This window comes from Gymnoscopelus braueri (assembly GCF_963280865.1).
Source record: "Gymnoscopelus braueri genome assembly, chromosome: 17".
Classification (NCBI taxonomy): domain Eukaryota; kingdom Metazoa; phylum Chordata; class Actinopteri; order Myctophiformes; family Myctophidae; genus Gymnoscopelus; species Gymnoscopelus braueri.
The window spans coordinates 36,042,329-36,067,604 of NC_137617.1; the positions used below are offsets into that span (position 1 = coordinate 36,042,329).

The 25,276-nt window shown below is 41.3% G+C and overlaps 1 protein-coding gene across 4 annotated transcripts in view; it reads left to right on the forward strand.

Moving 5' to 3' along the window:
• The window catches only part of pald1a (phosphatase domain containing paladin 1a), a 125,255-nt gene that overhangs the window by 14,756 nt on the left and 85,223 nt on the right, over positions 1-25,276 (forward strand). For 3 of the 4 annotated variants that reach the window (XM_080455906.1, XM_080455905.1, XM_080455907.1), the window contains exons 2-3: positions 21,512-21,742; positions 24,048-24,150. In XM_080455906.1, coding sequence (XP_080312032.1) covers positions 21,525-21,742; positions 24,048-24,150 — 321 coding nt within the window. In that variant the 5' untranslated portion in view covers positions 21,512-21,524. Of the gene's footprint in view, positions 1-7,041; positions 7,158-21,511; positions 21,743-24,047; positions 24,151-25,276 lie in introns of those variants that run through there. The other variant, XM_080455904.1, reaches the window with a different exon arrangement.

Sequence of the window (25,276 nt, forward strand, 5' to 3'; positions counted from 1 at the left end):
ATTGTGACTAGAGTGATCCGTGCTTTTTTGGCATACATCCTGGCCAGCGTTGCCATGTCTGCTTATTATTATAAGCGACCTTGGGCTTTTTTTTTCTCCTGTAAAGTTGCTTGTAAATATTGGTTGTTTGCGGGTTGTTTTTTTTGGGCTTGTTTCTAAAGTGTAGTTGCTTATTTGGGCTTGCTTCCTAATGTTGTTTAAACCAGTGGTTCTCAAACATTTTCATGTCGTTACCCTCAAATTAAATATGTATTTGTCCCTCCCTAACCCTCATCTGAATACTTTTTTGTACTATGGAGCCCCGTACCAGATTTGTGTTGTTAAAATGTTTCAAAAAATCTTCTTTGCGACGGGTTGTGAGCGTTGTAGATTGTCTATTTTAAAATAACCGATTTAAAGTGCTCTCGTGGCCTATTAGTCGCTCCTTTTGGGCTTGTTCTCATAGATCTGGTTGCTTATTTCTCTCACACAATCGGGCAACACCGATTCTGGCTGCGCTAATGTTTTAAAAAGCAGTGCTTTGGGGCTGAACTTGGCTGGCTGTGATCGGGGGTCTGCGTTCTGCATTATCTTTATGCAGATGGCCTCCGTGAAGCTGCTAAGCGGTTCACATCCAGAGTGGTACAGTAGCTAGTATAGGCCTTTTGCATTTTGGTGACTGAGCGACGCTACAGTATATAAAGTTTGGGAAGATGACTCCAAGATGCTTTTTTAACCCATTAAGACCGGGAACGCATCTGTGTCATTTTTTTAGATGTCTTTGGGCTATTCTAAATAGCAGATCTACAAGCTTGTATCGCGGCACAGAGTGCCGCACTACGAGCTTGTAGATCTGCTATTTTTGAAAATCTTGACCTATTTGTGCAAATCTTTGAATATACATATATTTTTAAAGCAAACATTTGTAACTCAAATCTTTGCTTCTGGGGATTTTACAAATGTCTTCTAAATCCTAGTTAAAAAAAAAAAAAACATATGTTTTTATATCAGTGGTTCTCAAGGACCCCCAAAATTATATGTATTTGGCCGCAGACCCCCATCTTAAAATCTTTTGTTCCAGGGACCCCAGAAGCAAAGATTTGAGTTAAAAATGTTCGCTTAAAAAAAAATATATATATATTCAAACGATTTCTTTTCAAAAATAGCAGATCTACAAGCTCATAGCGCGGGCACTATAGCAGATAAATAATGCTTTTTAGCTCAAATCTAAAACATTTAAAAAACACAGATGCGTCCCCGGTCTTAATGGGTTAATGCAGCACGATTCGGTCGCGCATTGTTTTAATTGACATCCCTCCCTGTGTTTTAACTAGAGGAAGTCCCAGTTTGTCCCAGTGTTTTATTGGCCACATGAGTGGCGCAGTAGCTCCCCGGGTTTTGACATGTGGAATAAACAGCTCCCTCTCTCTGATGAGTTGCCTTTGATTGGCTCTCTCCAGGAGGATGTTTATGACTTGAAGGGCTATTTCTACTTAGTTAGGCCTCCGCCCTCGACTGCCCCGCTCCCGCCCCCGGCAGACCGTGGTGCCTGGCCCATCATGCTGAAATGGACCTGGGAGCAGAGCGAGTGAGCGGAGGAGAGAGACGCCTGACAGGAGTCAGGAGGACCATGTAGCGGGGGATTTACATGAGGCTTTGTTTTTGTTTGCTCCTGGTCTCGTAGACAGAGGTAAGAAAGGTAAGACCGTCTTACCTTTTTGATTGTTCAGGTACAACTGAGCCGCGCACCTGAACAATCAATAAATCCAGCTTAACTGAGTGGTCTTACCATTTATCATGCATCAGTTACTTTACACCACTAACCCACTCAGAGATAGACAGGAACGCCCATATTTGGCACATTCTAGCCTAGTTACTAGTCTACTCCACTGCCTGCATTGCAACTGTAAAGTTTGTTACTTTTCAGAGCACAGTAAATGAACTGTTCTCTATCTACATAAAAAATACCTAGCTTAAATAAAACGTTTTCCTTTCATTTATCACACAGATGGCTGAAAAAAGGAGAGTAGCGAGTAGAGATGCGCGGATCGCGGTTTTAGCCGCGGTTGCCGCAGTTAACCGCAGTTTGGGTGGATTTGGGTCAATCAAATATAATTATTAATTCATATTGGATAAACCGCGGGTGAAATAATGCGGGAATTAAATTAATGATATCAATCTATAGGCCTATAATAGCTTTTAAAAAGCACTACATTTCACTGTGTGTGCGTTTGTAGTATTTTAATATTACGTCATTTTACACCAGGCACAAAATAGCCGCTCACGACATGTTGCTTTGAAGGCAGCCAGTGTTGCCAGGTTGCGAGAGAAATAAGTAGCCAGGTCTATGAAAACAAGCCCAAAACAAGTGCCAAACAAGCCCAAAAGTCGCAACACAGAGCATTGTTTTTGCTCTGTGTTTTGTTTTCACTTTTTCTTTCTTTTTCTGTAAAGCACTTTGAGCTGCATTTATGTCATGAAAGGTGCTATATAAATAAAGTTTATTATATTAAAGGTCGCTTATAAAAAGCTTATAAAAAGCCGACATGGCAACAAAGTGGTTGAAAGCGAAAGTAACTTAATGAAGACGTTCGCTTGTTGTTACCATGGTTGTGGATTGTATACAGTCACTGCATCGCGACAGTGGTGAGTAACACTGTTTATAAGAAAACTAACATCAGGAAAATAACAATTATTTGGTGCGGTTGGTGCGGATCTATAAATAGGATGATATAAGTACCGCGGGTGGATGGCGGATGGATAATGAACTTGTTAACGCGGATTTGGGTGACAAAAAAACCCATCCGCGCATCTCTAGTAGCGAGCAAAGTCTTTCCTAGACCGCTTGACTGAAGTTGAACCATGTTGTTAAAAGTCTTTAATAAAGACGTTGGTTTAAGAAAGCAGCTGTCTGTACGACTGTACCATTGCATTATCATATCGGTGCAAAATCTTTGCACAATCCACACAGAAAAGGCCTGTTTTCGTTCCAGGTCAAAAATGCACTGTATCGGTTGCATATCGGTTATCGTTGATTGCCCCCTCTCTAAAATCGGTTATCGGTATTGGTCACAAAAATCCATATCGGTCGGACACTAATCATGACCTAAACCTGGCTTCCTGGCTTTTCTCACAAAGTGTCAGTTCAGTTAACAGCACATTCGAACATTTTTGCAAAGCATAGCGATAGGAAGTCATTATGAGTGAGTGAGGATTATTATGTAAAAAACATTGTTGTAGTTGTGTTTATAGAGAGTTTCAATTTGAAAACAACAAATCTTGAACCCTGGAACTGACAACAGTTGACTTCTGGTCAGCTGTTATGTACAACTGCTTGTTGACTATTGTTGACATGAAAAGATCTGTAAGAATCATGTGGGGGTCATCTGGAAGATGTAGTGTACATGATAAAGGTGAACAATTGCAAAACTGCACATTAAAAGCAGGACTTGATGTAGAGTTACAGTAGATTTAAGCTTGGAATGGTATAGAGTTCTGCTGCCTCTCCATCAAATAGTGATGTCATAATATTAACGGCAAACTTCAGACTAGGAATGTAATGGTTTATCTCAGTGGTTTTCAACCTTTTTCGTAACAAGGTCCATTATTTATGGACCACCATTTGATGAGATTTAGCCTCTCAGACCCAAAATGTTGTTGGATAAGATTTCGTCCACAATACCATCCATGCTGTATTGATGTGGTACCATAGGAGAGATAAACAGGCAAACGTTGATCAAAATAACAATTATTCTACATTCTCTAATTGTGTGGACTTCTTGTAAATTAAGTAATGCAGATGTTTAACAATAATTTAACTCTTGAGAGTGTAAAATGAAACCATTACGGGTCCATTTGGTTTAATTTTACGCTCTCAAGAGTTAAAGATCTATTTAAAGGGTCCATTTGAAAGATCTATAAGGGTCCATTTGGTTTAATTTTACACTCAAGAGTTAAAGATCTATAATGGTCCATTTGGTTACCAACTCTCCATCATTTAGCTGGGGACCACCCGGCTGGGACCCCCTCAAGGACCACCGGTGGTCCCCTGACCACTGGTTGAGAACCTCTGGTTTATCTAATTCTCTGATTACATTCACTTGATAACATCATCAAATAGCAGACAGTGTAGACTGGGCATATCATTGGACGACTCACTCATGAAGTGGAAGGTTTGTCTTTCTTTTCCCCAGTAGCATATTGGGTCCAATTTGATATGATGACCTCATGATTTGAATAAGTCAAGCTTAACTATAGTACAAACATCATCTGCAGCTGTTGCTTAGCAACAGATCAAACATTCCACTGAAACCTTCTCTCTAGCCTTGAGAGTTTTCCTTAAATCAGTGGTTCTCAAATGGGGGTCCAGGGACCCTCGGGATTCCTTGAGGGGGGTTCCAAATGGACCCTTGGGGGTCCTTGAAAAAAGAAAAAAAAAGTTTGAGAACCACTGCCATAAAGTGAAGAATTCATGGTGTTCATTCATGGTGTTTAAAGACAATTTCTAACACAAATCTTTGCTTCCGGGGGCCGGGGGGTGCCTGCACAACATATTTTCAGGTGGGGGTCCGCAGCCACATACATATCAATTTGGGGGTCCTTGGCATGAAAAGGTTTGAGAAACACTGTCGTATGCAATGATGTAATCTCTCAAGAACAGATTCAGAGCTGCGCAACTCAAATGCAAAAGTGAAAAAACGCTGGGGGCGCTGTTTTTCCTCTTTATTTGACCTGGGATCCCAGATTGGCAATGATGTGATGTGTGTTTGAGTTCAAATCAAATAAAAGAGGATGCAAACTGGGATCACTGGGGACAACTCTCTGATTCTGATTGGAAGAAAGTTTAGTTTTGCATGACTTTTAACCACTCAAACTCCCTCAGGGATCAATATTTGGTCTCGTCCTTTCCCCCAATATAACCAAATGCCTTCGTCGGAAACAGCTGTTGTGTAAGCCAGTGGTTCTCAAACCTTTTCATGTCAGGGACCCCCAAAATGATATGTATTTGGCGGCGGACCCCCGTCTCAAAATATTTTGTTCCAGGGACCCCCAGAAGCAAAGATTTGAGTTACAAATGTTCGCTTGAAAAAATATATGTATTCAAAGATTTGCAAACATTTTCACGATTTTTCAAAAATAGCAGATCTACAAGCTCATAGCGCGGCACACGGTGCCGCACTATGAGCTTGTATATTTGCTAGGTGTAAGCATGGTGTAAGCATTAAGCAACGCGTTGTAGGCTTGCAGATCGACTATTTGCATGACTATAATTGCCATATTTTCTTTTTGTGCCTGTCGTGCCATGATGTCCAGCAGTGGGACGCTGTAGCAGTAGCTGTAGGGTTCATGTGGTTAATTAATCACACCAGTCCATCCATATAAATGGGATATTTCATCTGCTGTTCATAAAGGATCTCTTTTTTATTAGAATGTTGCAGCAGAGCACATGCATGCCACGCTCCTTTGGTTTCAGCAGTCTGTCTCTCTGGTTGCTTTTTACAGTACAAGAGAGCCGACTGTTGTCGTAGTGCCGTGGCCTTTTCCCTGTGAAAGAAAGCCCAGCTTAACCCATTCAACCCGGGAACGCATCTGTGTCATTTTTTTTAGATGTCTTTGGGCTATTAAAAATTTGCAGATACAAGCTCATAGCTCATAGCTCATAGCACCGAGTGCCGCGCTACGAGATTGTAGATCAGCTATTTTTGAAAAAAAGAATTGTGATATATATATATCTATCTATCTATATCTATAAATATTAAAATATTTTTTACTCAAATCTTTGCTTCTGGCGGTCCCTGGAACTAAATATTTTGAGATGGGAGGTCAAATGGGTGGTCCTTGATATGAAAACTTTTGAGAACCACTGATATATATAGCAACATGCGTTTTTTCAGAAAACTGTTAGGCTTTAGAAGACATTTGTGGTATCCCCCAGAAGCAAAGATATTGAGTTACACATTTTCGTAAAAAAAATATACATATATTCAAAGATTTGCACAAATTGTCCACGATTCTTTAGAAAAAATAGCAGATCTACAAGCTCATAGCGCGGCACTCGGTGCCGCGCTATGAGCTTGTATATCTGCTATTTTTTGAATAGCCAATATAAATCTTTAAAATGCAAACACAGATGCGGTTCCCGGTCTTAAAGGGTTAAAAGCCATCTGGCTACCAGATGTACCCCTTGTTCTCCCCTCTGGCCGCGTCCCTCCTTCGAGACACGAGTTCAACTATGAATCTCCTCCTTCCCCCCTGTAGAAGATAGGACACTGTGGGTCTGCAACGTCGAGATCCAGGCCGGGGACCCCCTGGGGGGTCCTCCAAATAGACCCTTATGGGTCTTTAACTTTTGAGAGTGTACACATGGAACCAAACAGACCCTTAAAGGGATAGTTCACCCAAAAAATTACAGTTTTCTTTATCGATTAGTCACCCCATGGAGACTTGAATTGATGGATATTTTTCAGTTTTTGTCGCATTCCTAAGCCAATGATTTTGATGACCGGCAGCGGTTCCGGTAGGAGACACAAATAGTGTCCGGTGTGTCTCCTACCGGAACCGCTGCCTACCGGTCCGCTGGTCATCAGATTATCAGACAAAAACAAAACAATATCCATGAATTTAAGTCTCTATGGTGTGAACTATCCCTTTAAGGGTCCGTTTGGTTCCATGTGTACGCTCCCAAGAGTCAGATGAACACTGCAGATTTTTACGGTAGCTATTGATTGGTTCCACTTGTACACTTCCCGGATTCACAGATCCATAAGGGTCCAAGCTTGGACCCCTGGGGGCGGGGGTTGAGAACTGATTGACGTTGAGACCTAATTGAGATTAGCGATAGGAAGAGGGAATGGTCTGTGAAAAGAGTTAAAACTTGCACAGGGGGGTTTGTCCGTGCCGTGCCAACGGCCCAAGCGACGGGACGGGGCACTCTCTCAGACTTCTGCTGCACATAAGGGGTGTTTCCCACAGAGCGGGGGTGGGAGAAGAAAGCGAGAGAGAGAGGGAGAGAGAGAGAGAGATTCGGAGGAGGGGGAAGAGATTTTTCTTTCGGGACGGGGAGGGAGGGTGATGCCAAGTTCACACACACACTTCCATTTGGGAACCATGGAGGAGAACAAGCGGGGACGCAGGAAAGGCTCCGGACAGCATGCAGCAGAGCGCTCACCTTCCAAGACGTAAGATCTCTGATCTCTCTCCTCCTTTTATAGAGTCCTTCAACTGGCCGTCAGGGAGACTGTTGTTGCGGTGTCTTTTTTTCTTTTTTCTTCTGTTTTTTTTTTTTGAGTCGCGAAAAACCACCAGGGAGCAGAAATGCCTCTGGCAATGTGGTCCGGACTTAAATAGAATCGGGGCGGCTTGGAAGGCACAGAGAACAAACATAACTTTTTGCTCGCTTTCTTCTTGAAATGTGGACTTGTAGGGAGGAGAGTGTTCTCTGAATCTCTCTATCACTGTGGCCACTCTTATTTCTTTTAAAACACAACTATATGACCTTTCTATTGGCCGCTGCTGCCTTTGAGTTATTTTTCTTTTTTCTTTCTCTTCTGCACTGTAACTGTATCTGTTATTTTTTTTAACTTCTTTTGTTTTCAGTGGTGTAAAGTAACTAAGTACATTTACTCAAGTACTGTACTTAAGTACAGTTTTGAGGTATTTGTACTTTACTGGAGTATTTCCAGTTTTCAGTACTTTTACTTCTACCCCACTAGATCTCAAAAATAAATATTGTACTTTTACTACACTACAATTCTTTGAACACGTTAGTTACTAGTTACTTTGATTATTATCGCAAAACACACTAACCACTTCAGCCCTATATACATTTCGCCCATTTGAAAATACCAGATCTACAAGCTCACAATGATTGCGACGCATTGTGAGCTTGTAGATTGGATATTTTCAAAAGATGTTTTATACATTTTGAACTTGTGAAATAAGACATCATGCACAATGAGTACTTTTACTTTTTTCTACATTGCAGTATTGATACTTTTACTTAAGTGAAACATTTGAGTACTTTTTTCACCACTGTTTTGTTTTATGCATCCTAATCCATTGTTTAATTGTTTCCTTTGCTTGACGTTCTGTGTAAAGCACATTGACTTGCCTTGTTGTTGAAATGTGCTATACAAATAAAACTGCCTTGCCTGCCTATAACGTAGATCACTTTTTGAAGAACTAATTCATTTAGGCTTGTTTTCCCTCTTGTCTCCTGACAGTAAAGTCACTTTAGATAGATACCTTTATTATCCCGCGGGGGAACTTTTATTATAGCATGACACCAGTGATGGAACGTAAGTAGTACTGTACTTAAGTAAAAAAAGAAAATTGGTACTACCGCTATACTGCATCTCAGAGGCAAATGTACTTTTTACTGCACTACAGTTATTTGACAGCTTTAGTTACTTGATTTGGATCATTAACATGGGAGGGGAGAGAGACATTAGAGAGTTGGTGTGTAGATGGAAAAAAGCAGTCCAAGTACAGAGCCAAGTCGGGTCCAGTTTAAGTCTAGAGCACTGTCTCCCAAGCACTGGGTTGGGACCCAATTGTAGGTTGCGGACCGATTTTTGTGGGTCGCAAGTAAATATCTACCCTTTTTTTCCTCTTTTTTTTTTTAAATTGTTTTTTATTTCAAAAGATTTTCAAAAAAATGAATAGGGTTTTTCATACATTAAAAAGGAAATTCAAACAATTTTTCAAAAATAATTTCATGAATAAAACTTTAAACCAAAGAAATCCCATAGATTCCACAAAATGTAACTTTAAGCGGAAGTGAAAATAGCCGATCTACAAGCTCACAACGCGTTTCGGAGAAACGCGTTGTGAGCTTGTAGATCGTCTGTTTTCACTGGTTTGGGTACCTGGGGGAGACATAAAATGTTCTCTTTTGGGTCACAGGCTAAAAAAGTTTGGGAACCACTGGCCTTAGAGAGGGTTTAAGTACCTTAGAGACGGTTTTGTCCAAACAAAGTTTTACAGTGGTGTAGAAAATGCAGAGAAGTAAGACCTCATCTATTATACTTCGATTCTGAGAGGAGAGGCTTTTCAGAGTAGAAGCCTCTCTTGTTAAACGGCAGGCTGACATTTGGCCCACTCACTTCCAGACACAACAAAAGAGGAGAGTGACTCACTAGTCCCTTCTCTTTCATCCTCTCTATAGCTTCACAGTGAAGTGGGCAGGACCCAGAGGCTGGACATCACTACAGTGTGCAGCTTTGAGCATTATTAGAGCAGTGGTTCTCAACCTGTGGGTAATGGGGGTCCCCCAATTTTTTTTTTGGGGGGGGATCCCCAGAAGTGACAATTTAAGGACTTTTAAGACCTTTTTTAAAACCCAATAAAATGAAATGAAAAAAAGACCAGTACTCTCTCTCTAGGTTGTCCTCAGACGAGCCCTCCATCGTTGCTTCCAGTCCTCCTGGTTCTCCATACATCTGGCCCAGTTCGTTGGTACTTTGCGCTCCTGCATCATTCTTGAGTACATCCACGTATGTTAGTGTGGGACGTCCTCGTGACCGATGCCCGTGCGTTGGTTCCCACAGCACCAATTTGCTGGCTGGCAGTTCTTGATGTCTTCGGCAATGTCTGCTAGTCTCATTCTCCTGGCTGCTATTTTTTCGCTCACCCTTGGCATTCCCTCGTACAGGATCTTGTTGGTAACACGTGTACTCTTGCTGATGTTAAGTACTGCACGCAACATTCTGGTGTAGCACCCATCTAGAGACTTCTGCAGGGTTGGCTTCAGGGTCCAGCATTCACTGGCATATAGGAGAACAGACTCTACCGTTGCATAGAAGAAGCTGAGTTTGATTTGACGGGGGTGATGCTAGTACTGCATCAAAAGTAATCAGCATTACTACTATACTATAGAAATTGGTGCTACATGTCTGTAGTGTATACAATGTAGCGTTCTACTGAGGCCTACGCGGTCATGCTACATGTTTGTATACATTGTAGCGTTCTGCTGTGGCCTACGCGGTCTAGCCTGGTAAACCCTCCCTCCGGAAATCTCAATTCCATTTCATTTCAGGAGTGAGTCTGGCCTGATCCGCCTGTCTGCAATATTGGCTGTGCTGGAGTTGGGCGGGAGTAATACCGTTGACTGACAACCCCTTCAGCCAATGATCATTTTTCCCCTTCAGCCAATCAGCAGTTCACCAGTCTTAATGTGACGCGACGGGACTTTTGAGACAGCCATACCCAAAATGGGTTGCCTTTTTCGGGTACAATGGTGTCACTGCCCGCCCCTACCGGTTCTCTAATTATTATTTTTTAAATAGGCTTTGTCATGATTAATTGACCACATATATGAAGTTAAACAACTAAATTCTATCCAAACGATATCTTATAAGTAAATTCCGTGCCTCAAAATAGAAGTTAGAGAGCTTTTTGAAGTAAAAAAATAGCGGAGAATTGGCCGCACAAGAAAAAGATGGCTGCCGTTCGTGTTTTGGGCTCACTCGAACTCGCCACCTGATTGGCCAACGTAAGCTGTCAATCACAGAACAATGAGCGACGACGCTGATAGGCCCGGCCGTTTGGCATACAGAGCCAATATTGCAGAAAGGCGGATCATGCCAGACTCACTCCTGAAATGAAATGGAATTGAGATTTCCGGAGGGAGGGTTTACCAGGCTATACGCGGTCATGCTACATGTTTGTATACATTGTAGCGTTCTGCTGTGGCCTACGCGGTCATGCTACATGTTTGTATACATTGTAGCGTTCTGCTGTGGGCTACACGGTGTGCGTGGGCGGGTGTCACTGTCACCATTACATTGGTGACAGTGTTAATTGTGTCTTTAGCATTGAACATTGGTTTGCCTTTTTAGGCTTCATAGTCAGAAATTGCACAGCGCAGATATGACATATAACTGCAATATACACATTTACTAATCTTATACTTACTTTTTTTTTTAAAGTAGCGGAAATAGCTGATCTTGTAGATCTGCTATTTCGGGGAAATGTTTGAGTATGTATTTTTCAACATGGAAACGATTAAAATAATTGCGATTATCTCAAATAATTGCGACGTAGGTGATTATGTAAAGTAATAACTGTGACAGGCCTAGATGTGTAGCACTTGGACACATGTGTGTCTGTGCCTTTGCATGCATACAATATCATACCGTGTGTATGTGTGCCGTGTCCTTCTCCATTTGTTTGCTGTGGTTTGGGAGTGACGGTTGTGTGTGACGTGTGATGTGGAGGACCGCCGTTCCTGACGCTGCAGCCGTGTTGGACGAGTCGTTTGTTTATCTGCAGAGACACGGTGCAAAAAGCCTCTGTTTACTGAGGAAGGGAGGGGCCGGCATACCTAGTTAAATGGCAGTGGTGTGAAGTAACTAAGTACATGTACTCAAGTACTGTACTCGAGTAACATTTTGAGGTATTTTTTTTTTACTTACTTCAGTATTTACAATATTCAATACTTTTACGTCTACCCCACTGCACCTCGGAGGAAAATATTGTACTTTCACTCCACTGCAGTTATATGAGACGCATTGTGAGCTTGTAGATCGGCTATTAGATTAGATTTTTTTACATTTGTTTAATACATTTTGAACACAATGAGTACTTTTACTTTTGGCACTTAAAGTGTATTTTGATGCCGATACTTGTGTACTTTTACTCGAGTACATTTTGAATACGGGACTTCTATATTATCTGCATTGCAGTATTGATACTTTTGCTTTAGTAAAACATGCGAGTATACTTCTTCCATCAACTGTTGAATAGTAGCAGGGAGGGAAGGCACAGCCCTCTCGCCACATTAAAGTGCTCTTTCTGATTTACATATAAATAAAGGCACGCTCGCCTCAAGACCACAGCTCCGTCCTCATGCAGCATGTTAACCCATTAAGATCGGGAAAGCAACCACTTTCAACCATTATTTTATACTTTGGCTATTCAAAAATAGCAGATATACAAGCTCATACCGTGGCACAGAGGGTAGATCTGCTATGTTTTTTCAAAAATCATGAAAATTGATGCAAATGTATATATTTTTTAAGCGAATATTTGTAACTCAAATCTTTGCTTCTGGGGGTCCCTGGAACTAAATATTTTGAGATGGGGGTCCATGGCCAAATACATATCATTTGGGGGGGGGGGTCCTTGACATGAAAAAGTTTGAGCACCACTGATATATAAACATGGGTTTAAAAAAACAAACTGTTAGGATTTAGAAGACATTTGTTGACAGTTTGTTAGCTTGAATAAGATTTTAGATTTGCACACATTTTCCACGATTTAAAGAACGATAGCAGATCTACAAGCTCATGCCGCGCTATGAGCTTGTATATCTGCTATTTTTGAATAGCCAAAGACATCTTAAATGACACAGGTGCGTTCCCGGTCTTAATGGGTGTTGAACTGAAGAACCTGGAGAAGCCTTTTTAATTTGTATTACATGGCATGATGTCATTAAAGTACCAACAAATCCTTTACAGTTACACATAGCATTATAGAACAATATAACACTTAGTAGAACAATATAACATTTAATAGAAGTTCTATGAAAATGAGTTTGTTGTATTTGATCTATTTTAATTTATATATCATTGCTGTCGACATAGAAACCTCCCATCTCCATATTTTAACTTTTGGTGTTTTTTCGTAAATTAATGCCCTACTTGATCATTACTACAGCGTCACACAAAAGCATCAAATGTAGCAGATCCGCAAGCTCGAAACGCGGCGCGAAGCGACGCGTTTTGAGCTTGTAGATCTGCTGCTTTAGCCGTTTCTCTTATTTGAATCCTGAAAATTAACAGTTTTGGACATGTCGGGGTGGAGAGGTTTCCACCCCGACAGAGTGAGACGATATAAGACCTAATAGAACGATATAACATTTAACAGAAGCTCTATGAAAATGAGTTTGTTGTGTTTGATCTATTTTTATAACAAAATAATGTGATTTCCCATCCACCCACAATAAACAGCATGTGATGCCCTTATTCTGCTGTATGCATTTTTACCACTCCAAATATAGCCTGTGTGTACCCATCACCACATGTCGGCTATGAATGTAGGGGGGTGTGTGTGTGTGTGTGTGTGTGTGTGTGTGTGTGTGTGTGTTTAAGTGTGTTTGCTTCCTGTGTGTTGAGCGTGCTGCTGTGATGTCATTCACATGGATTAAAGTTTGCATGTTGCGCAGCGAAAATAGCCGATCTACAAGCTCTCGCGACGCATCGAGAGCAGTGTTAATTTTGACAGCAAATTTTGATTTAGTCTTAGTCTTTTGAATAACACACCATTTAGTTTTAGTCCTATTTTAGTCTTCTGAAAATGGTTTAGTCTTAGTCTAGTCTTAGTCGACTAAATATCAAACCAGTCTTTTAGTCTTAGTCGGCAAAATTAACACTGCTCGAGAGCTCGTAGATACAGTACTTACTTAATTTACCTTTGAAAAATCATGGAATATTCTCTCCGTGACCTCCGTCCTCAAAAATGGCCGGTTGCGATCCTCCTTTCCAGAGCTATGGCCGTTTGAATGTGGCTTGTTTTTTGAAAAAACAGCAGAAAAATTGACTTATAAATCCTTTAACATGAAAGTTACCTAGTGTTGTGATCACGTGATTTCTGGGTGTACTCTTCTTCGGTGGTGCCCCCCCCCCCCCCAACCAAAAAAAGTATAAGTCGTTCTTGGCAGTGAATGAGTTAATGGGGCTAATTGTTTAGGAAACAGCTCTAAGTGTGCGGCGGCTGTGTTGTCACCGTTTTACAAAAATCACACATTTAGGGCTTTGCCGTTGGCCATAATATACAAACATTTTCAGTGGTGAGATTTTTTTTTTTTTTTTAAGCAAGATTTATTCAAAGAGTACACATGACATTGTATGCAAATTTGCAAAATTGAAACAACTCTTCGGTTTTACATTTTCTCCCAACAACTCCCACCCACCCCTCCCCACAGGACTGGACATACAAACAACAATACATGTACATAAACAAGATCAAATAAATAAAGTAGGATACATAGTTAAAAGACAGGAACAAAAACAAAAACAAAAAACATACACAAAACAAACACAAAAAACACAAAATTCTGTTCAAGGGAACGAGGAATAGATTAGAATTTGAGAAGGAAGAGGAGAAGAAAAAAGGAATTATCAATGATAATAGCAGTGATGTATATAAAAACAAATATACCAATAAAATGTGAAATATATAATAAAAAAAATAAAATAAAAAAAATAAATATTAAAAAAAATAAATATATATATATATATAATAATAAAACTGTATACGCATTTATATAAGTAATGAGCTGAATTAGCTCATTCCGTGACCTTCACAATACCTTAAGTTATGCATCTTGCACCAAATAGAGATCCGCACCACCAAAGCACCCCAGTACCATGTGTTTTCAGTCAGGTGATAATGATTGTAATCTGCTTACATATGATATTAATGGTTGCCAATAGATATAGAATTTGTCAGAGGATCCTCGAATTGTGAATTTAATTTTTTCAAGCTTCAGAAAAGACATAACATCAATCAGCCATGATTTAGCCGAGGGAGGGGGCTCTGCTTTCCAATGTAAGAGTATCCTCCTGCGGGCAATTAATGAAGCAAAAGCAATAACAGTAAGTTGTTTTCTGGTAAGGACTACATCCTCCTCAGGGATCCCAAAAATCGCTATTTGAGGGCACGGCAGAATGGTTGTCTCCAACACCTCGGACATAACATCAAAAAAGGTTTTCCAGAACGTAGACAGTTTGGGGCAAGACCAGAACATGTGGGACAGGTTTCCCGGTGATTGTGAACATCTATCGCAACTGTCCACTACACTAGGATATATTTTAGATAACCTTGTTTTACTATAGTGAGTTCTGTGGAGAACTTTAAACTGGATAAGGCTAAGCCTCGCACAAGAGGAGGAGGAATTAACCCTCTCCGTTGCCCGCTCCCACCAATCATCTGAAAAGGTGATCCCCAGTTCGGCCTCCCAACCCATCTTGATCTTTTCCAAGCCCAGGTCTCCACGAGGGATAGCTTCATAAAGATATGAGACAACACCTTTAGCCAAACTTGTTGCAGGAAGGAAATGTTCAATACCTGAACGAGTGGGTAACTGAGGGAATATTGGAGAGTGGGTTTTTACAAAATGGCGAACCTGAAAATATCTAAACCGGTCAGATGGCCGTAGGTTATAGATTTCACACAAGTCTCCAAATTCGGCAAAATGACCCTCTACGTACAAGTCTCGCAGGCAGGTTAGACCCTCTCTACCCCATGCAGCAAACCTAGAGTCCAGTTTAGCAGGTAGAAAAAGATGATTATTACAGATGGGTGCTGACATGGAAAGTAAAGACCATCCAAACCTCTTCCTAATCTGACCCCAGATCTTAAGCGATGAGACAACAATCGGGTTAGCACTGTGTTTTGACGGCACAAAGGGGATAGGACTACAAACTAGGGCTTCGAGGGAAGACGACACACAAGAGCTGGCCTCAAGCCTACACCAGCAACTTTCAGGCTCACTAATCCAGAGAACGATTTTGTGAATGTTAGCAGCCCAATAGTAATACATAAAATTTGGAAGGCCCAATCCACCCTCAGCTCTGACTCTCTGCAGTAAAGACAGTTTGATTCTCGGAGTTTTATTCTCCCAAATAAAAGAGGAAATAGTAGAATCTAATTTAGTGAAAAACGATTTAGGGAGAAATATGGGGAGGCATTGAAAAAAATACAAGTACCTAGGCAATATGTTCATTTTAATGGACTGCACTCTACCAGCCAGAGAAAGGGGCAGAGTGTTCCACCTCTGTAAGTCAGCTTTGACCTTAGTTGTTAAAGCAGTAAAGTTTTGTTCCCGAAGAGAGCCGAAAGATTGGGTAACATGTACGCCCAAATATTTAAAGCCATTACTTGCCAAATGGAATGGCTGGAGGGATTGGGAGATGTGACGGGCCAAATCATTAATCGGAAAGCACTCACTTTTTTGTAAATTTAATTTGTAACCAGAAAAGCTTCCAAAAGAGTCAAGAAGGGATAAAATGTATGGAATACTGGGCACTGGATCAGATATATAGAGTAACAAGTCGTCTGCATAGAGGGACACTCTATGCTCAATACCCCCTCTCCTTATCCCAGAGAACAGAGTGTCAGCCTTCAGCGCTATGGACAATGGCTCGATGGCGGCGGCGAAGAGCAAGGGGGACAAAGGGCAACCTTGGCGAGTCGCGCGTGTAAGTGGGAAAAATGTAGAGCGAGAATTACTGGTTGTAACACAAGCCTGTGGGTTAGTATAAAGTAAACGTATCCATGACATGATTTTTTCCCCAAAACCAAATTTCTCCAGCGTAAAGAACAAGTACCTCCACTCTACTCTATCAAAAGCCTTCTCCGCGTCCAACGAAATTACCACTTCCGGCTTTATTCCAGAACTAGGGGAATTAATGATGCTTAATAGTCTGCGAACATTTGCAAATGAGTGACGATTTTTAATGAAGCCTGTCTGGTCTTCAGATATTACTGTGGGAAGGACATTTTCCAGTCTGCCAGCCAGCACCTTAGCCAATATTTTTACATCCACATTAAGGAGTGAAATTGGACGATACGAAGAGCAACACGTGGGATCTTTATCCTTCTTGAGTAGAAGAGAAATGGAGGCTTGAGTTAGGGTTGGTGGTAAAATACCCTTTTGTAATGAGTCCTCAAACATTTCCAGGAGCAGGGGGGATAATTGGTCTGAAAATTTCTTAAAGAATTCTACCGGGTAGCCATCGGGGCCCGGAGACTTCCCGCTCTGCATCAACTGGATAGCAGATGTAATCTCGCCAAGCCTCAATGACTGATCTAGACTGTGACAATCTTCTGGAGAAATTTGGGGAACCGTTTGTTTTGAAAAAAAATCTAACATTACCGAAGTGTCCTCTGACGCTTGGGATGTATAGAGTTGGGAATAAAATGATGTGAAAGCATCATTAATTAGTTTTGGGTCTGTAGTCAGTGATCCTAAGTCATCACGAATCTGTGAAATTGATTGTGAGGCCAACCTGCCCTTCAACTGGTGGGCAAGAAGTCGTCCCGCCTTATCCCCATGCTCATACAAAGCGCCGCGAGATCTGAGAAGGAGCCGCTCTGCATCTCTAGTTGTTAAAAGGTTGTATTCTGTCTGAAACGTAACTCTGTCCCTGTAGAGTTCTGGGGTCGGATCAATGGCATAACGGCGATCAATGTCTGTGATGAGAGCCATCAGTTCTCTCTGTCTCACAGAACGAAGCTTGTTGGCATGTGCTGTATACGAGATTATTACACCGCGGACATTAGCCTTCAATGTCTCCCATAACAATGAAGGTGAGGTTTCACTATTCTTATTAGTCATGAGAAAGACATCAATAGCTTGTGAGACAGTTGTACAAAACTCATCAGATGAGAGCATGGCAACATCTAACCTCCAAACGCGAGTCTCTCTGGGCTTAGATTTAAAAGTCAGATCAAGGATCACAGGGGCATGGTCTGAGACGGTTATAGCAGAGTAGTTAGCTGAGACCAGGGAAGGCAACAGGGCCCTATCAATAAAGAAGTAATCTATACGTGTGTAAGAATGGTGTACATGAGAAAAAAATGAGAACTGTTTTACCGTTGGGTACAGAAATCTCCATGGGTCGATGCAGCCACACTGATTCATGAACGTGGAAAAGGTTTGAGACATCTTGGAGGGCACGGCAGTTCTAGAACTAGATCTATCAAGAAGGTTATTTATAAAAAGATTCAAGTCTCCTGCCAGTATCAAGCGGTGAGTGTTCAAATTAGGAAGTGAAGACAAAAATCTTTTCATAAAGTTAACATCATCCCAATTAGGTGCATATACATTAACAAGAACAACTGGGGTCTGATATAGTGACCCAGTTACAATTATAAAGCGACCATACGAGTCTGAGATAGTAGAAGTAGAAGTAAACTGTACATTCTTATTAATCAATATAGCTGTTCCCCGTGTTTTAGTGTCAAATTTGGAATGAAAAATTTGTCCAATCCATGGTCTAGAAAGCCTCATCTGGTCTGCAGTGCGTAGATGTGTTTCTTGAAGAAATGTAATGTCAGCTTTAAATTTTTTAATGTGGTCAAAAACCTTAGCCCTTTTAACTGTCCCATTAATACCACCAACATTCCAAGAAAGGAACCTGACTGCGTTCCCTTTCAAATTAATGTTAGTCATAGTGCGATGCTATTGGGGTGTGCAGATCTCCTAACAGTGATATTCCAAATTGAGTAACGGTGCAATGAAGTACTTGTCAAGGTGAAGGCCAATACAGAAACAAGACTAGAAATCAAAATTACATAGAACATTTTGTAATGGAAGGACACAAAACAATAAAATAAAAGCAGTGCAAAAAATATTACGTGGTAAAAAAGAAAAAGAAAATCAAAAACGTTGTTCAATCCAGCCACCCGTTCCCCCGTACCACCCACTTCCACCCCCCACCCACGCCTCCCTAAACCCCAAACCAAAAATTGCTGAAAAAACAGCAAACCCAAAGGAATGCCTTTGAGTCCTATGGAGGCCATTCAGGATAGACCACTCTCTACCTACTTCCACCATATCCCCACAAACATTAAACATTGTATTTGTCCCTGTATCAAGAGTATTTATGTTGAGTAAATCAATGAACGGAGAGCCTTCAAGGCATATCAAAAGAAACAGCGGTAGGGATAATTTTTTGTATTATTGTATAAATTGTTCAAACATTACTGCCATACTGGACAGGGCCAATTAGGAATTATCTTGAAGTGAGAGCCACATTGGAAATAATGTGGCTTATGTAACACACTCCAGATTACCTATTGGCCTATAAGACCACCACATTGAAACCTATAAAGAGCCAAAAATAGCTTTGGGCCCAGCAAAAGCTTGCCACCTTAAATAATGTCAACTTAATTAACCAGGCTATCGTTCATGGCCTACTCACATAATATTAAGGAACAAGTCACTAGACACAAGAAAAGAGGAAAAAAAAGAAAAAGAAACCAAAAACCACTGACAACAAAACTTGTCAGACCCACCACCAATGAATCGAGGTGTATTAAACCTGCGGAAACGACTGCAAACATCAGAAAGGTGTTCCAGTCCTTGTCAGAACAGCCAAGCAACAAAAACAGATAATAATAATAATAATAATAATAATAATAATAATAACAGCCCAATCAAACGATGCCATCGGACGTTCTATTCATTCAGTAAATAAGAACAATGGAAAAATTCAAATAAAAACCAACAGAATAAGAACCTAGACTATATATAAAATAAAATGAAAAAGGTAATAATGACAATAGAGTGAGCAGAGGGAAAACAATGAAATATACTGATAACTTCATCTATCAGGAAAAAAAAAACAGACAAAACAAAACCATAACAGTTATTAGGTTGAAAGACATTTGGTTAACTGAACCCACAAATTAGCAGCTACAGGCACTGGTAATATAAATTCCCTGCCAACATTGCACAAGCTTGAAAATAATAATAATACTAACTCAACCATTTCAAATGTGCAAACATAATTTCCCTTAAAATCCAATAATTAGAGTCAAAAAGATAAACTCCAGGAAGAAAAAAGGGGGGAGGCAAAAAACAAAACAAAAAAGTTGACAGTATGCATGTTTAGATGAAAAAAGTATTCAAGAATTGAGTCCATGAGAAAAAGAGAGAAAAAAAAAAAAGGCGAGGCAGTGAATTCCAATGACACTCACAGGCATGCAGCAGCGGGCGGGCGCGCGCGCGCGCGCGCGCACGCACCCCGCGCGCCCCGGGCCACAAGACCGCACAATAGGTCCCGCGGCCCGGGGCGCGCGGGGAACGACCGCGCGCGCGCACGCCCCCGCCACAAGACCGCACGAAACCATCATCCCAGTCCCCTACTCCCCTCACTGTGTGATCCACTCACTCGACTGGGAGCCCGGGAGTGAGTCACTCCCAGGCACCCATGTCCATATTTCACGTAAAGTCCAGAGGATATAGGAGCGTAATCATCGCAAGAACAGAGAGAAAAAGAGAGAGGGAGAAAAAAAAGGGGGGGAAACGAAAAACACTGACAGCATATTTGTCATACAATTCTTATTAGGTATTGGCTGAGAAAGTATTTCCAAATACATTTAAAAATAAATAAACATTTTTTCCTTTTTTTTTTTTTTTTAAAGGGTTTCGTCCATGAGAGGGAAGAGAGAAGAGGAAAAAAAAAAAAAAAAGAGAGACGAAAAAAGAAGGGGGAGAGAAAGAGAGAAAAAAAAAGAAAAAAGAGGCAACGTACAATAGTTTCCAGAGATGCGCGCGTGTGTGTGTGTCCGCGCGCGCACCCGCGTGCGCGCGCTCATTCATTCAACCAAACTGTATTTTGTTATGCTTTGATCTACTCATCATTCAACCGAACTGTATTCTTGTTATGCTTTGATCTACTCACTCATGTCTCCATTGTCTCGGCATGTCCCGACAGTCCCAAAACAAAAGACAGTGTAATGTCCGCGACCGGGACTAACCAGTGTCTCCTCCATAGCCCTGGATGAAGCTGGTAGCCACCGAGGGGGACCCGAGCCATTTCCTCTCGCCACCCGGGAGCGTTATGCGTAGTTTTGCGGGGAAAAGTAGAGACGGGCGGAGGTCCATCTTGTAGAGCTCAGCCATCTGGGTCTTGTACTCGCCACGCTGCTTCAGCACCTCCGCAGTGTAGTCTTCATAGAACCTGATTTTATGGCCACGATAATCCAAGGAGCCGCCGCGCTTACGTGCCTCATGCATGATCAATTCTTTGATCTGGAAACGATGAAAGCAGACGATAACACTGCGTGGCTTGTCCTTGGCACCTGGGTGAAAAGCATTAACGCGATGAGCCCTACAAAGCTCGGGGGGGGAGGATAAGACCTGGTCACCAAAAACATCCACAAACAGTTGAGAGAAAAAGGTTGTGGGTCGCGGACCCTCAATTTTCTCGGCCAAGTTGACTATACGGACGTTTGATCTCCGACTGCGTCCTTCCAAATCTGAAAGTTTAATTTTCATTGATTTGTTGTCTTGCAGTAGCATAGCATTAGCTGCCTCCAGCTGTTCAAGTCGTTTTGCAATCGCCTCGGCGTTGGATTCAAGATCTGATATGCGCTGGCCTTGGTTATCGGCTGTGGCTTTTATGCCATCCAGTTTCTTCTCCAGGGTATCAAACGATGTTTTAATATCCAAAGCGAGCGCTGATCTGAGTTGGTCAAGTAATGTAGATATATCCGCCATTGTTACAGGGGCCGGATTGTTGTCGTCGTCCTCAGTTTCTTTGCCAGCACCGGGCAGTTTGCTTTTTTTCACCGTCGGCATCGTGTAGGTTGATAAATGGTTTCAGAAATTATTTAACACAAAAAAAAGTAACTTTGTACACGGTAAAACAGGGCTAAAGTTGGATTTAAAAGTTTGTCAGTGGGAGCCGGCGAAATGTGCGTCTACACCATCTTCCTGCTCATGCGCACTCTCTCAGTGGTGAGATTTGATTATTTAGCTAATGATCCCATGCATTTGGTTCTCTTCCCTCCATTGCAGCAGCTTGTGGAGCATGGGTACAACCGCCAGTGCCGCGCCGCAGCCCCCCGTCTCCCTGTCGCCGGCGGCGGCGCCCGCTGAGAGTTTCCATGGCAACGGGATGATGGCGGACAGCAGGCAGTCCCTGAGTGGCAGCAGCAGCACGGCGGGCTCCTTCCACACGGTCAGCATCCACAGCAACCACAAGGCCAAGTCCATCATCACCAACAAGGTGGCGCCCGTGGTCATCACGTAAGTTAGAGGCCCTCCTGTCACAAATATTACATAATCCATTGGTTTTCAAAGTGGTCCTTTGGGGTGGGGGGGGGTTCCAGGGGGTCCCCAGCAAAATGTGTTAATATAGCATCACAATAATTTTAACCTTTTATAATTTGGCTATTCAAAAATAGCAGATCTACAAGCTCATAGCGCGGATGAGCTTGTAGATCTGCTATTTTTGAAAAATCTTGAAAATGTGTGCAAATCTTTGAATATATATATTTTTCACCCATTTAGACCTGTTGTAACCTATACGTTGTTATACCTTTCAATCCGGGAGCCACCTCTGTCTCATCAGTTGTTGCTATACATATAGCAACATAGTTTTTAAAGATGTTATGAGTAAGAATTGAAACGTTTTCAGAAGGTTTTAGAAGGTGTTTTTAGAATCGGCCTCAGGTCTATGCTTCTGGGGGTCCCTGGAACAACATAGTTTGAGATGGGGGTCCGCGGCCAAATATATATCATTTTGGGGGTCCTTGACATGAATGCGTTTGAGAACCACTGACATAATCGTCTAATCGCAATTATTTCAGATAATTGCAATATCTTTTTTAATAATCGTCATAAGCGTATCCATGTTGAAAAATTTGAAAAATGTTTTTGAAATCGTTCAAAAAATGGTGGAAATGGCAGATCTACAAGCTCACAACGCGTAATGTTTGTTTAATGTTTGTTTAATGTATTCATGTTTTTTTAGTAAGTATAAACTTATTAAATATGTAATAATAGATTATGTGTCATATCTGCCCTGTGCATACTCACTAAGCTCACTAAGCAACGCATACTTCAAAGCCTAAAAGCCAAACAGAAATGTAATTTTTATTCACATGTTCCAGTGTTCCATGACAAAAACACAAAACAGCAATTATTTGTGTGACAATTAATCGTCCTGTTAAAATGTCATAAACGTGACAGCCCTAACGTAAGTCCCCTCCCCACCCCATCCCAATTGTAAGCACGTGTATTCCGAATCCACGTTCTTACAATTGGGTGTTATAATCCTCTTTGATCACTGGCGATGATGATGACACCCACCAGCCAGCCACCCACCCAACCCCCCCACACCCATCTCATTGCCTGAGTTGTTTGCTCCCGTTATCAGCTCATTTGTCAATCCAGGGATTCAGGAGATGGAGGATCAGTTCCTGGCAAATATAGAATCTGATAATTGATTAGATTAGATCAGAGAGATCAGACCACTTTCAATCTGGGCGTCTCTCTCTGTCTCTCTCTATCAGGGGGCATGTCATAGCATGTCATCGTGTGTCATAGACCGGTGGTGACCTCACAAAAAAACATATTTGGACTGGGGACCCCCCCCACCCTGATAAGTGTTTGGAATTGTAGGAGTTGAGGCATGAAATGTATTTTGACTCGGTTCCACTGATATATATTGTGAAAATAGCCGATCTACAAGGTCTGTGAGATTGTAGATCGGCTATTTTCAAAATGTTTGCCTCTTTCTTATGTTATTTGACAATTTGGCCAATGTTTGACCAGTTTTTATAGTATAGTATGTTGATTCCATATTCTTTATTTTTTATTCTTTTGGCAAAATAGCCACGGCAGGTTGAAGGTATTTACAAATCAGCTGCATAACTGCTGATACCGAGGTACTCAAAAAAGTAAAATAATGGGCGATATATTGGCTAAACCGATGTATTGCGCCACAATGCAACCCATTGTGAGCGCGTGGTGGAATCCTATGGACACAGTGTTTCCTACAAAAGAAAAAAGTCCAGGAAACTTTTATGAATGAGCAAAAATGCTGATCTACAAGCTCATAACACGTTGCAAGGCGATGCATTGTGAGCGTGTATCGTCGATTGTCTATTTATTTTCACTAGTTTTGAAATGGGGCTTTATTTATCAATCGTCTCTGTCGGGTGCAAATCTCATAATATGAGGACATATTATGTCCAAAACTGTTACTTTCCACGATTCAAATAGAAAAATAGCAAAAGTAGCAGATCTATAAGCTCAAAACACGACGCTTCGCGCTGCGGTTCTTGAGCTTGTAGATCTGCTACTTCTGCTACTTTTGTGTGATCAAGTCGGGCGTCAATTCACGAAAATACACAGAAAAGTTAGAATATGGAGATAAGAGGTTTCTGCCCTCTTTCAGCAACGTCATTCATAATGTATTTTTGTACGCCTGGGTCCCTGGGGAGACCCAAGAAGAATGATCTTGGATACAGACAGTACGTGGAAAGAATGTGTTGAATGAAGTGAACCAGAGGCTCAGTGTGCATGTGTTTCTTTGCTTTCTTTGCAGGTATAATTGCAGACAGGAATTCCAGATCCACGATGACGTCCTCAAGACCAACTACAAAGTGGGCCGGATATCAGACAGCATGCCTGAGCACTACTTGGTGCAGGTAGGATCAGTGGTGTGGGCAACTTTGATGATGGAGAGGGACACTATATTTCCACACTCACTCCAGAGGGCCTCATTGTATACTGTCTCTCCGTATTTCAACTTTTTTCGCCATTCTATGTCACACAAAAGTAGCAAAAATAGCCGATCTACAAGCTCAAAACGCGTCGCAGTGCGACTCGTTTTGAGCTTGTAGATCTGCTATTTTAGCTGTTTTTGAAATGGAATTCAGATTTTTATTTTTTTGGAATCCTGAATAGTAACATTTTTATTTAATTTCAAATGCATCTAAAATGACACAGATGCATTCCCGGATTGAATGGTTTAACCTGTATTAAGTAGTTTGTTTTGTTGGCACGTGCACTCCATACATTCCATAGGGCTGGGCCACACTGGGTCCCCCTTGAACAAAAGATGAACTATTTCTAAAATAAATACAATATTGAAGTTTTTAATTTCTTTAGTTTTAGAGGGCAATTCTAATGTATTAAGTCATAAGGCTTATTAGCCAGGGATCCTTTTTAAAGGAGTAGCAAAAAACTACTTATTTTCTATCAATTACACACCTCATGAAGCCTTGAGTTCATGAGGTGACTCTTTGTGTCTCCTACCGAAAATACAAACAAAAACAAAAATACAAAATAAAATGTAATTGATAGAAAATAAGTATTTTTTTGGGTGAACTATCCCTTTTTAAGGCTAAACATTATGTGCAATCATCTTAGCTCTCGTTTATTACGCTCTGCCCTTTTTATTTTCACAATAACGTGTCCAAATTGCACAGCAGCAGAGGAACATTGTAATGCGTGTTGTTTTATGACGTGGCCCGGTCCATTGAATGGAGAATGGCTTCTTCGTCACCTTTCATCTGTTGAGGGGGCTTTGATCTACCCCGTCACCCCTACTGGTGCCTTTGAGCCAGGCACTGTTTTTGTCATTGTTAGCCTGCAGTTTCTCCTTACACGCAAATACACATTCTATTCAGCCAGTGTTTTCATGTCAAGTGTTGGTGAATTGAATACACAGGACCACAGTGGAAACAAGTTTTATGTGTTATCCTTTTAGCATAATTGTACAACTGTACCTCTGTACCTTTTTCTAACTGTTAATAAAGTATTCAATCAATC